The 12,667-nt window shown below is 60.2% G+C and overlaps 1 protein-coding gene across 1 annotated transcript in view; it reads left to right on the top strand.

Moving 5' to 3' along the window:
- Positions 1 to 12,667, top strand: part of CYTH3 (cytohesin 3) — a 52,496-nt gene that overhangs the window by 34,108 nt on the left and 5,721 nt on the right. The window contains exons 2-8 of the mRNA XM_070414333.1: positions 6,404 to 6,486; positions 8,434 to 8,498; positions 8,760 to 8,826; positions 11,137 to 11,255; positions 11,577 to 11,657; positions 12,258 to 12,370; positions 12,500 to 12,648. Of these exons, the coding sequence (XP_070270434.1) occupies positions 6,404 to 6,486; positions 8,434 to 8,498; positions 8,760 to 8,826; positions 11,137 to 11,255; positions 11,577 to 11,657; positions 12,258 to 12,370; positions 12,500 to 12,648 (677 nt within the window). The remainder of the gene's footprint in view (positions 1 to 6,403; positions 6,487 to 8,433; positions 8,499 to 8,759; positions 8,827 to 11,136; positions 11,256 to 11,576; positions 11,658 to 12,257; positions 12,371 to 12,499; positions 12,649 to 12,667) is intronic.

Raw genomic sequence — 12,667 nt, forward strand, 5'->3', positions numbered from 1 at the left:
GAGCTGTGCGAGTCGGTGAGCATCGTGTGTGGATTTTGAAGCACAGTATTGGCATCTTCCATGGGCTTTGATGGTGTGGGCTGTCGTCACACACCCTCTGTCCCTGTGTTTCTGGAGAATTGATTTGTGTGTAAGCACCCGGCCTCCACGCAGGTGGAGGGGACGGAAAGATTCCTCTACACTTTTGCTCACTTCCAAAAGTGGAGAAAGTTACTTGCCTGTCGGTGAAAGCTGCCCGTGAGGATTCAGTTCATGTTCAATTTACTAACTGACTCATTGACGGTTATGAGCAGGCCTGCCGGAGGTTGCGTGGAACGGCTTTTTAAAATGTTCTCCTGGGCCCGGCCGGGGTGGCTCAGTGGTTGAGCGCTGACCTATGAACCAGGAGGTCACGGTTTGCTTCTCGGTCAGGGCACAGGCCCAGGTGCAGCACCATCTTCAGTCGGGGGCGTGCCGGAGGCAGCTGGTCGATGTTTCTCTCTCATCGATGTTTCTCTCTCTCTATCCCTCCCCCTTCCTCTCTAAAAAAAATCAATAAAAACATTAAATAAAAAAGTTCTGCTCCGAAAGCGTCAGGCACGCTGCGTGTTTGAGTGGAAGGGACTGAGTGCTGGAACCGGTGCTGCAGGAGGGGTGGCCGCTGGGTGGAGCTCCTGCGGGCGCCCCGGGTCTCTGGTGCCATAGGAACGGGAACCCCTGCTGCTCAGCGCCTGTTGGGGGGGGAGGGAGCCTGGGGACCAAGCCCTCGGAGGCCCCGCCAGCAGGCAGGAAGGGGACCCGCTTCACCGCCGACCCACAGTCTCGCACTCGCGTCCTTTGGGTAGAGCCTCACTCCTCGCAAGCCCCGCTGTCAACGGGCTTCTGGCGACAGCATGGGGGCCGGAGAGCATGGCGCTCAGTGGAATGGCCACGCAGAGAAAGACAAGGACCACGTGATCTCACTTCCATGTGGACTCTAATGAACAAAACAATTTAACAAACAAAATAGAGATAGAAACATAGATACATAGAACAGACTGACAGCTGTCAGAGGGAGGGGCTTGGGAGCTGGGTGAGAAAAGGTGAAGGGATTAAGCAAAAAATATCTCTCGATCTTTCTGTCTGTCTGTACATCGAAAAACACACACAGATGCAGACAGCAGCGTGGCGACAGCCACAGAGGAAGGAGGTGGGCGCGGAAGAGGCGAAGGGGGTGAATGGCGCCGGAAGGCTTGGCTGTGGGCAATGGGCGCGACGCCGTGTGCGGATGACGTCTCACTGAGCGTGCACTCGAAACTCGTGTGGTTCTGCGAACCAGTGTCACCCCAGTCAATTCAGTGACAAGTGAAACAAATGAAGAGGTGGATGAACTCACCTCTGCCTTCCAGGAAGGCGCCCGCGGAGGCTGAGCAGAGCCAGCCCTGTCCCAGCACCAGGCCCAGGCTTGGTAACGGACCGGGGCCTGGCTGCTCCCCGCCCGGAGTGCCTGCTGCGCAGCTGTCGGGCCTGCTGACCTGGTGGAGTCCCCTCCATCACTACCAGATGCAGCATTATCTTATGTTCCACGAAGAAGAAAAAAGCTGCCCATAGAACCAGACTTAATTTCTTCTCACTGAGAATTTTCATTTATGCTGACGGAAAGAATTCTTTAAGTGTATTTCAGCTTTGGTTTTTGTATAGACTTTACTCTTGTATGTACATATAAAAAGCAAAATGTGAGCCAAATACGTTGGCCCAGTGTAACTGCACAGCCGGCGCCCCGTCGTCTGCGTGGTTGGGATTTGTGTTGTTCTGCGCGGTGTTGTCCTCGGGGCCACCAGAGGCCCAGGACACACTTTCTTAAAAGAAAGCTTTGCCTTTATTGTTTCTGGAGTTTTCCAGATTCTGTAGATTCTTATGCCGACACTTTCCGGGCCTTACCCAGCAGGCGGCTGGCAGCACTAGCCAGGCCGCGTCGCCCCATCGGACCGTCGCTTCCCGAGTTGTGTTTGGGACAGAGCCTCGAGGAGCGCAGGTCCGCGTGCCTCGGGCGGTGACACGCGTGTTTGCGGATGCGAAGGCAGGGACCTCTGTGTGTCCATTGATTTCAGAGATGTTTTCCGTGGCTGTCTCAGAGTTAATGAAGCACGTTATGCCCACTAGCTCAAGCTTGTTAATTATGTTAGTCAAGTCTATATCGGCCCCCCTTCTTTTGCCTTTGATGGGAAAATTACATTTTTACATGTACATCTGTCGGTTTTTGCTTTATATATTTGGAGGCCATTTTGTTAGATGCGTATAAATTCAGACTTGTTCGTTGCGTGGTTAATTAAATGTGTGACTGTCTAGTGACTTTTTCTTACCCTGGTTTGCCCGTGTTAACGGGGCCACCTTCCTTTTAGTGAGGTTTGTCTGGTGTATCTGTCTCTACCCTCTTCCTTCAGTTGTTAGCTATTCTTAGGTTTTAAACATGTTGTTTATAATTGTCATTGTTGTTTGCTTCTTTATGTTCAGGTTTTAAACCTTGGTACTTTTTCCATCTGTGTTCATTGTAAATGTATCAGTTGTTTTTGATCACGCAACAAAGTATTACAAAGTGATTGGCTTACAACAACACTGGGTTACCTTCCTCTCGGGCCTGTGTGTTGGCTGCTGGTCGGGGGGCCTGCTGGTCGGGGGCCTGCTGGTCGGGGGGCCCTGCTGGTTAGGGGTCCTGCTGGTTAGGGGTCCTGCTGGTTAGGGGTCCTGCTGGTTAGGGGGCCTGCTGGTCGGGCCCTGCTGGTCGGGCCCTGCTGGTCGGGGGGCCTGCTGGTCGGGGGGCCCTGCTGGTCGGGGGGCCCTGCTGGTCGGGCCCTGCTGGTCGGGGGGCCCTGCTGGTCGGGCCCTGCTGGTCGGGGGGCCCTGCTGGTCGGGGGGCCCTGCTGGTCGGGGGGCCCTGCTGGTCGGGGGGCCCTGCTGGTTAGGGGGCCTGCTGGTTAGGGGGCCTGCTGGTTAGGGGCCCTGCTGGTCGGGGGCCCTGCTGGTTGGGGGGCCTGCTGGTTGGGGGGCCTGCTGGTTGGGGGGGCCTGCTGGTTAGGGGGCCTGCTGGTTAGGGGCCCTGCTGGTCGGGGGGCCTGCTGGTCGGGGGGCCTGCTGGTCGGGGGGCCCTGCTGGTCGGGGGGCCTGCTGGTTAGGGGCCCTGCTGGTTAGGGGGCCTGCTGGTTAGGGGCCCTGCTGGTTAGGGGGCCTGCTGGTTAGGGGGCCCTGCTGGTCGGGGGGCCTGCTGGTTAGGGGCCCTGCTGGTTAGGGGGCCTGCTGGTCGGGGGGCCCTGCTGGTTGGGGGGCCTGCTGGTTGGGGGGCCTGCTGGTCGGGGGGCCCTGCTGGTCGGGGGGCCTGCTGGTTAGGGGCCCTGCTGGTTAGGGGGCCTGCTGGTTAGGGGCCCTGCTGGTTAGGGGGCCTGCTGGTTGGGGGGGCCTGCTGGTCGGGGGGGCCTGCTGGTCGGGGGCCCTGCTGGTCGGGGGGCCTGCTGGTCGGGGGGCCCTGCTGGTCGGGGGGCCTGCTGGTTAGGGGCCCTGCTGGTTAGGGGGCCTGCTGGTTGGGGGGGCCTGCTGGTCGGGGGGGCCTGCTGGTCGGGGGGCCTGCTGGTCGGGGGGCCTGCTGGTCGGGGGGCCTGCTGGTCGGGGGCCCTGCTGGTCGGGGGGCCTGCTGGTCGGGGGGCCTGCTGGTCGGGGGGGCCTGCTGGTCGGGGGGGCCTGCTGGTTAGGGGGCCTGCTGGTTAGGGGGCCTGCTGGTTAGGGGGCCTGCTGGTCGGGGGGCCTGCTGGTCGGGGGGCCCTGCTGGTCGGGGGGCCTGCTGGTCGGGGGGCCCTGCTGGTCGGGGGGCCTGCTGGTCGGGGGGCCTGCTGGTCGGGGGGCCTGCTGGTCGGGGGCCCTGCTGGTTAGGGGCCCTGCTGGTCGGGGCTCTGCTGGTTGGGGTCTTCGCACCTGGATGCAGTCAGCCAGCGGCCAGGTGGCCGAGCTCCTCCCAGGGGTCCTCGCTCACCTGTCTGCGGCCTTAGTCGAGGAGGCTGTGACAGCTGGGGTGTCTGGGCCTCTCTCTGCCAGTGGTTTCTTTCCACAATAGATGTCACGCCCAGGCCACTGGCCAGGCTTCCCCTGAGCACGTGGTTCGGGGTTCCAGGGTAGCAGAGGCTCTGGACCCCACACAGTGTCCCTTAAAAGGGACCACCTTCTCTTGGTCAGAGGAAGTCCCAGAGCCAGTCTGGCTTCCACGTGGACAAAGACTCCATCCACCGTTAAGCAGTTCATGACTGTGACCAAAGAAAGAGGAATACAGACGAGCAGGAATGGCGAATGCCGCAGAGGTTACTCATTAGTAAGAGGCTGTTGTGGACAACTCTGTGCCAATAAAAACATTCAGGAGACCCAAGATGGCGGCGTAAGGTATAGACCTGTGTGTGCTGCCTCCCACAACAACATTGAAACTACCAACTATAAGACAAAACAGCTGTCATTCAGAACCATGGGAAAGCTGGCCCAGTGGAAGTTCTACAACTGGAAGGAAAGAAAGAAGAGCATTGAGACTGAGTAGGAGGTGCAGAGGCACCAAGAACAGAGGTACGGAGTCGCACGCCAGGCGGGCTGCAACTGGAGGCGCGGTTTTTTTCAATCGGAAGGGGTTACAAACTCTCGAATCCACTGAGCTTGTTTGGGGCGGGATTCTGAGGTCCCAGACCCCTACGGGGAGAGGCGAGACGGCCTTGCAGTGGGTTGGAAAGCGAGGGTGGCTTTCTCGCGGAGCTGCTCGCCGGCACTCGGGGACGCGGAGTAGTGGAGAGGCGAGGAGTCGAGGAGATGCCATTGCTGTTTGCTCCGCCCTGGTGACTCCCTGAGACCCGGCCCTACTCAATTTACAGCCCCGCCCAAGCTGTGCCAGTGGCACAAAAGGAACCACCTGCACTTTTGCAGCTCAACCCAACAAACTGTAGATTTCAACTCCTCGCATCCATAAGGGACACACTCAAGAAGCAGAATCAGGTTCGGTGGAAGCCAGAGCTGGACCCGGCTGGGCCGGTGACATGGAACCGCTGTACCAGCAAACGCACAAGCAGGTCCACCAGATCCAGTTTCACATGGGACGCCGGGAGACGGCAGATAAGCAATCTGTGCACTTTGTAGAAAACGAAATCCAAGCAAGCATACCAGATATTCAGCCAGCTAGAACGCCTGGAGATTCTATCCAGCAAGGAACCACCCAACAAAAGACAGAATGCCAAACTTCATGTTGACCAGTTAAAGTATGATGTCCAGCACCTGCAGACTGCTCTCAGAAACTTACAGCATCAGCGACAGGCAAGGGAGCAGCAGGAGAGACAGCGAGAGGAGCTTCTGTCTCGCACCTTCACCCTCAACGTGGGATGCAGCGCCCCCTGTGAGGCTGCGACGGCCCCTGCTGTGAGGCTGAGACGGCCCCTCGGAAGCCGGCGGAACCTCGCGAGCCGCCCAGACGGCTTCGTCGACGGCCCACGAACCATCGCGCGGCCCCACTCACAACTATCACCCGAAGGGTGAGAGGGGCGAGAGCAGCTGTAGTGTTGCTTTCTCCTCACTTTTGGTAGCGAAATCCTCACTTTAAACATAAGAGGACACATTATTTTAAAAAGCCACTACATGTCTCCGTACCCTTTCTGAGTAGAGCGTGAACAAGTCGTGAGAGACCTTTCTGAACACAGGGACACGTCGCGGATGGAAATAGCTACATTTTCCATGTGAATGACCTTTGACCCGGCAACAAAAAGCGTACACCTATGGATGAGGACAGTGGGGGGGTAAGGGCAGAGGGTGGGGTGGGAACTGGATGGAGAGGAGCTATGGGGGGGGGGGGAACAACTGTAATAATCTGAACAATAAAGATTTATTTAAAAAAAAAAACATTCAGCGATGGTCCACATTCCACGCCCCGGCCACCCTCACCGCTGCACTGGGGTTCCCAGTCCTCCGAGGGTACCCACCACCCATCCCCCGAGGGTACCCGACACCCATCCTCCAAGGGTACCCGCCTTCTCAGGAGGGACCGCCACCAAGATTTCGGTGTTCCTCCTCCCTGTACATGCATCCACGCCCCGCTGTACGTACACACATTTCCCGAACACTCAGAGCCGTGCCGCCCGCCCTGTGGCAGGTGTCGCGGCAGGGACGTCACCGCTGCTCTCGCCCCATCTCGCTCGTGAGGCTCGTCTCTGTCAGACGGAGCTGAGCCTTTTCCTCACTGCATGGGGTTCTGCTGGACAAGCACCGTGATTCTGCCTCTTGCCCGTGGGAGTGGGGGGCGGGAGGGGGGTGGTGTCTGTTGGGGCCAGCGCGGCGCCGGAGCCTGGGGACACCTGCGTGCGGAGCGGCGGCTGCACCTCGGACAGGGCCCCGCTGTCCAGGCGGCCATTCACGGCTTCCTGTGCTTTCCTTTCAGTGCCTGAGGACCTCTCCTTAGAAGAGCGGGAAGAGCTCCTAGACATTCGTCGAAGGAAAAAGGAACTTATTGATGACATCGAGGTAAAAATAAATCTTCTCGTTTTTGCTCTTAGTAAATCACATAGCTTCATGAACATGTAAACACTGGGTACCTAGTGTGTCCCTATCGGGGCCACGCAGGATGGAGCAGAGAGCCTCCAGGTGGGGGGGCAGCCCTGCTCACCCACAGACCCCGGCAAACACACACACACGGGAGCAGCAGGAAGTGACACCTGGCGCCAGGGTCCCAAAAGTCTTTTCTAGCGCTCGCTGGTTTGGCTCAGTGGATAGAGCGTTGGCCCATAGACTGAAGGCTCCCAGGTTTGATTCCTGTGTCTCTCTCACATGGATGTTTCTCTCTCTCCCTCTCTCTCTCTCTCTCTCTCTCTCTGTCTCCCTCTCTCTCCCTCTCTCTTCCACGCTCTCTGAAAATCAATGGTAAAACATCCTCAGGTGAGGATTACCAACAACAGAAAGTCTGTTTAAACAGCCGCAGCCACCTGCAGGCGCATTGCTCTCTAAATCGGCGGTGAGGCCGTTTCGCCTGCCGATTTTGGGCACCAGCACCTTTTGAGGGAGTGCACCGCTCTGGGTTCCAGCTGTGCACAGTGCCTGCCAGCTGTGCGAGCAGCATGACGAGAAAACACACAGATAAACCGTGTCCCCCCTCACACTGTGTCCTCGGGGCGGGGGCGGCCGCAGGAGCAGCGAGGGTGAGCTGCAGCCATTGCAAAAATTATTCAGAAGACGGCTCGCTGCTGCCCTCGGGCTGCCCTGGGAGTCAGGCGGGCACGTGGAGCTCCTTTGCGGAGCCTCCGTCGCTGCCAGGCCAAAGAAATGCGGCCTCCAGGCCCTGGCCACCAGCAGGCCGGCCCAGACAGCCCCTCCCTCCCGGAGCCCTCAGGTCAGTCTGAGGGTGGTGGCACACAGCATGGGAGGGATCCTCAAAGCTGTCCTGTGCCGGACAGAAACTACGGGGCTTTTTCTTCCGAGGTGACCCTTCGTCCTCGGAGACACAGGCCCCAGCGGAGGTGCTGCGGCTGCAGAGTGAGACCGTTCCACGGTGACCGTGTGGCCGTTACAACGCTGGTGCCCGTGGAGTCTAGTGGAGCTCTCACCACCGGGTTTTGAGTTGAGGGTGCTGAGGCCTGGGAGGTTAAGAGGGTGACGAAGGTCTCTCGGTCAGTAGGTGGTGGAGCCACGTGGAGGGACCGGGAGTGTCCCTTCTGGTGTCCTTGGCGTGTCCGAGGGCCACGGGCAAGCTCTGTTGTCACCCCCGGCTCTGTCCATGGTGCTTCGTCTCAGGCAAAGCCATGGAAAGCGATGGGTCAGCCTCAGACTGGGCGGGTGGGCAGGGACACTGTTCTAAATGCCTTTGAGCTTCGCCTCCCCCCCCCACCCCCCCCTTCTGCACCGCAGAGGGAGGAGAAGGCAGGTGGCATGTGAGCTGACGTTCATGGCTGCAGCAAGTGACCGAGTATCATTGCTCTCCTCTCGCTGTTCTGTCATTTACACCTTGATGTCCTCCGCAGTGTCCCTTCTTTATTATTGATTTTAGAGAGAGAGCAAGGGAGAGAGAGAGAGAGAAACATCCATGATGAGAGAGAATCATGGATCGGCTGCTTCCTGCACACGCCCCACTGTGATTGAGCCTGCAACCCGAGCATGTGCCCTTGACCGGAATGGAATCGTGACCTCCCGGTTCGTGGGTCAATGCTCAACCACGGAGCCACGCCGCCGGGCCCCAGTGTCCCTTCCTGATGTCACCACGAACACTGCAGAACCCACCTAGCGACGCGGCGGCCGGGCGCAGTGCCTCTCTCTCCTGTGTTGGGGTGGCGTGTCCATCAGTAGTTCTTGTCCACCCGGTGCCCAGGGGAAGGGGAAGCAGCGCTTGAGGCCGCATCCCTGAGGCCAGGAGAGGAAGGGCAGGGCCCACCCCCACCCTCACCCCCACCCCCACCCACCTCCCAATCCTGCCTCTTGCAGAGACTGAAGTACGAAATCGCCGAAGTCATGACCGAGATCGACAACCTGACATCCGTGGAGGAGAGGTAAGCGGCCTGGGGTGGGCGGAGGCTGGAACCGGGCCCTTAGTCCCTCTCTGCCCGGGAGCAGCGGGAACCTTCGTGTGACGGGACGTGCTGCTTCAAGGCGCTGCCTCGCACAGTAGCGATCCCTGAAGACATCAGATGGGAGCAGGGGCCCTGGCAGCCGCCCCGGCTGCTGCCACCTCCCGGGCGGGCTTTGGGGGCCAGGGGCTGCAGCGCTGGGTGCAGTATCCGCTCACCGTGTCCTGATGTTTCCACGCACAGCAAAACGTCTCAGAGGAACAAGCACATCGCCATGGGAAGGAAGAAGTTCAACATGGACCCCAAGAAGGTAAGAGCGTGTCCGTGTCTGGCTGCGAGACGCTGACGGACTGACTGAAAGGCGCCTCCCTCTTGGGTAAAGGTGGCCGTTCCGCCTCTTAAAACGACAGACTTGGTGTCAGTGTTTATTGAGGGAAAGGCTGCCAGTGAACGGGGAGGACAAAAGCGCCCTTTGAACTGGTCCTGGGACCGAAAGGCCTTTCCACGGAGGTTCCGAGCGAGGATGGGTCTCCTGGAGCCGGGTCCCCTGACTCCCGGGGGAGCCAGGCCGGTGGCGAGGCTCGGGCAGAGGGGATCCTGTGGGCAGAACAGCCGACTCTGGTCTGCGGGGACCAGGTGGTCCAAGTACAAGGATGCTTTTCCTTTCTTCGCCTTAAGTCCCTGGGAAAGACCCAGGCTCTGCCCAAACTGCAGCCAGGGCCTTGGTCTCTCCCCAGAGTGGATTTCCTACAAAAACGCCCCAACATCATGGCACCTGCCACGTGTCGCTGCTTGTTCTGAGCTCGAGCTAAAGGGCTGAGCAGAACCGTGAAGCCTGGAGCCCGTGGCTCAGAGGACAGTGGGCCTCCGGCGACGGCAGACTCCGAGCTGGCTCCTCCCGTGCCTCACTGGACTGTAGACGGCACTGGCTTTTCTTTTTTTTTTTTTTTTTTTTTTTTTTTTTTTTTTATGACGGCACTGGCTTTTCACATCTGTGTGCGTGTGCGTGTGCGCGTGTGTGTGCGTGTGTGCGCGTGCGTGTATGTGTGTGTGTGCGCGTGCGCATGTGTGTGCATGTGTGTATGTGTGCGAGTGTATGTGCGTGCGTGCGTGTGCGTGTGTGTGCGTGTGTGTGTGTGGCGTGGAGTCTCTGTTCTCACTGGTTAAGGATTTGTTCATTCAATAAGTGGTTGCTGGTTGCGCCGTCCGACCTGTAGACGTGCGCTCACAGGTGCAGGCGCAGTTGCCGGCGTCACGGAGAGAAATGCGTGTCTGTTGCGTCCGTGGGTGCAGATGCCGGTCCTTCAGGTCCAGCCTGTGTGCAGCCGGGTGTGTTCCCGCCACTGTCCCGCCCTCCGCGGGCCTGAGCCGCTCGTGGGGCGTCCGTTGGCCCCGCTCGGTCAGTGGGTGCGAGCGCACTCGGTGACGATGTGAGACTTGGGGTCAGGAATGGGTTTTCCTTCCTGAGAAGCTAGGTTTAGAGTTGAATTGTGAGCAGGTGGCATGAGCTCCCGGGAGAGGCCCTTCAACAAGTGGATGTTGCAAAAACTGGGCCTTGCGCTTCAAAGAGCAGCACAGGTAGCGCCCCAATAAGTTCACGGATGAGTTCACATCTTTTTAAATTTTATTTCAGAGAGGGAGAGGGAGAGAGAGAGGGAAACATCAATGATGAGGGAGAAGCATCCATCGGCCGCCTCCTGCACGCCCCTTACTGAGGATCGAGCCTGCAACCCAGGCATGTGCCCTGACCGGGAATTGAACTGTGACCTCCTGGTTCCTAGGTCGGTGCTCAACCACTGAGCCACGCCGGCCAGGCTTAGTTCACATCTTGCTCGTGAAACGCATGTGGACATACATGTGTAGGCGGGGCTAGGGCTCCACACAGGTCCTCTCTGTCCAGACATTGTCCAGTTAGTGATCAGGGTTAACGTCTATGGAGAACTGTGCGAAGGAGGCACTTTAATTAATGTGCTCAGTCCTTCACAACGACCAGCTGAGGTAGGTTCCATTTTATTTCCCATTTCACTGCTGGGGAAACGGAGGCACAGAGCAGCCAGGGAGCCGGAGTCACTGCCCCTCGGAGTGTGCAGGGGGCCGAGAACAGCCGGGCGTCCCGGAGCCCAGCCCACCTGTGTGCCCACAGGCGCCGTGGGAAGGGCGGTCTCGTGGCGCCAGGGCTGCGGCAGTGGCACCTCGGGCTGGCTCTGCCTCCCCCTTCGCCGAGGCTCTGAAAGGGTCAACGTTCGTCCCCTCCACCACTCGCTGGTGATCACGTGGCTCCCTGGACGCCGGGGCCTGTGCAGGCTGCAGGGCGCTCGCTGGGGAGTGTCCCCCGTCCTCTGGCTCAGAGGGTGGCGATGGTGCGTGTGCTCGGCAGAGGGCTGGGTGGGGGAATCGATCCGTGGCCCACGAGCCAGGCCCTGCCCTCTGGGCGAATCACTGAGGAGAAGCACAGCCAGGCCCGCTGCTGCGCACCCACCTGCGTCTCCTGCCCCTTGGCCGGTCCCTGGGCAGCTCCAGGACAAACGGGAACTGGGGCTCCAACCGCCTGAGCCCCGGCCAGGGCCCTGGTTACTTTCGCTGTGTCCGGCCCGGTCACGCCTCCCCTCCCGCTCCTCAGGGCATCCAGTTTCTGATGGAGAACGGCCTGCTGCAGGGCGCCCCGGAGGACGTGGCGCAGTTCCTGTACAAGGGCGAGGGCCTGAACAAGACCGTCATCGGGGACTACCTGGGGGAGCGGTGAGTAGGGGGCTGCGCCGCCAACCTGCCCCTCAGGGTGCTTCCCCCTGAGCTCCCAGCCCTGACGGCAGCGCTGTGGGTGCCGGCCTCCCGGCCCCGGGACGTGCCTTCCGCCCAGCACACCTTCGGGGTCAGATGACCGTCTGCCACCCTCACTCTGGCAGCTGCGACGCAGTCAGCCCCCTAGAGCCCCCTCTGCACCAAGCCTACACACCGGAGATCTTAACTCTTCGTCGCAGAAAGTGGAAACCACAAAACCTTGTCTTAAAATGATGGGCATAGTCTGCAGGGGCCGCAAAGCACCTTCCTCTCTCCCTCCAGGGACGAGTTTAACATTAAAGTGCTCCAGGCTTTTGTCGAACTCCACGAGTTTGCTGATCTCAACCTCGTCCAAGCCTTAAGGTGAGTGTCGGCAGCTGCTGTCTGAGAGGAGCAGGTGTGGTTGGGAGTCCCCAGGTCACTGTGTCCTGGTCCAGACGCCACTCCTGTGCTGGGAGCACTGGGAGAGGGGCAGGCGCAGGGGCGGGGCTGTGCTGGCCTCCAGGGACGGTCCTCCGTGCGGACTGGGGTGTGGCGCCCTGTGCTGGATCCCATCGGATGCTGCAGCAGATTCCGAGTTTCTGTTTTGGAAAACTGCCTGGTAGGGAGGTGCAGGCCGGGCCCGTCGGGGCGGGTCTGGGGGTGCAGACCCAGTGGCTGGGATGCCATTTCTCGTGGCTGCTCAGCCTCTGGCCAGAGCCTCAGGGTCTTGACTGGGGCAGGTGTCAGTGGGTGGTGAGGCCGGAACCCAGGCGGCTCGGTGGGTCCTCGGGCTCTGCTGTCTTCCTCACCCCGTCCTGTCCCGCCCAGGGGAGGAGCCCTGCACTGGGGGGCGCTGTAGGCACTGAGGCCCAGAGGGCGCTGCCCCCAATCCCCCCCCCAACCCCACGCGGCAGGTCCTCCTGGCCCGTGGGGAGGCCAGGACTGGACCCTGACGGCCGTTCTGGTCTCGTCTCTCTCCAGGCAGTTCCTGTGGAGCTTCCGGCTCCCCGGGGAGGCCCAGAAAATCGACCGCATGATGGAGGCGTTCGCGTCCCGCTACTGCCTGTGCAACCCCGGCGTCTTCCAGTCCACAGGTCAGTGATGGTCGGCGGCGTGTGTGCCGTGGGGCCACCCCCAGGCCGCTCTCCTGCACACGGTGGCCTCTGACAGCACCCAGACCAGCCTCCCGCTCCCGCCGCTGACCCCGCCCTCTGACCTCGTAGACACGTGCTACGTGCTGTCCTTCGCCATCATCATGCTCAACACCAGCCTGCACAACCACAACGTGCGGGACAAGCCCACGGCGGAGCGTTTCGTCACCATGAACCGAGGCATCAACGAGGGCGGGGACCTGCCCGAGGAGCTGCTGCGGGTGAGCCGAGCCCTGCCCT

This window comes from Myotis yumanensis, unplaced genomic scaffold (assembly GCF_028538775.1).
Source record: "Myotis yumanensis isolate MYYU_CA2020_CCGP unplaced genomic scaffold, mMyoYum1.0.hap1 SCAF_5, whole genome shotgun sequence".
Classification (NCBI taxonomy): Eukaryota; Metazoa; Chordata; class Mammalia; order Chiroptera; family Vespertilionidae; genus Myotis; species Myotis yumanensis.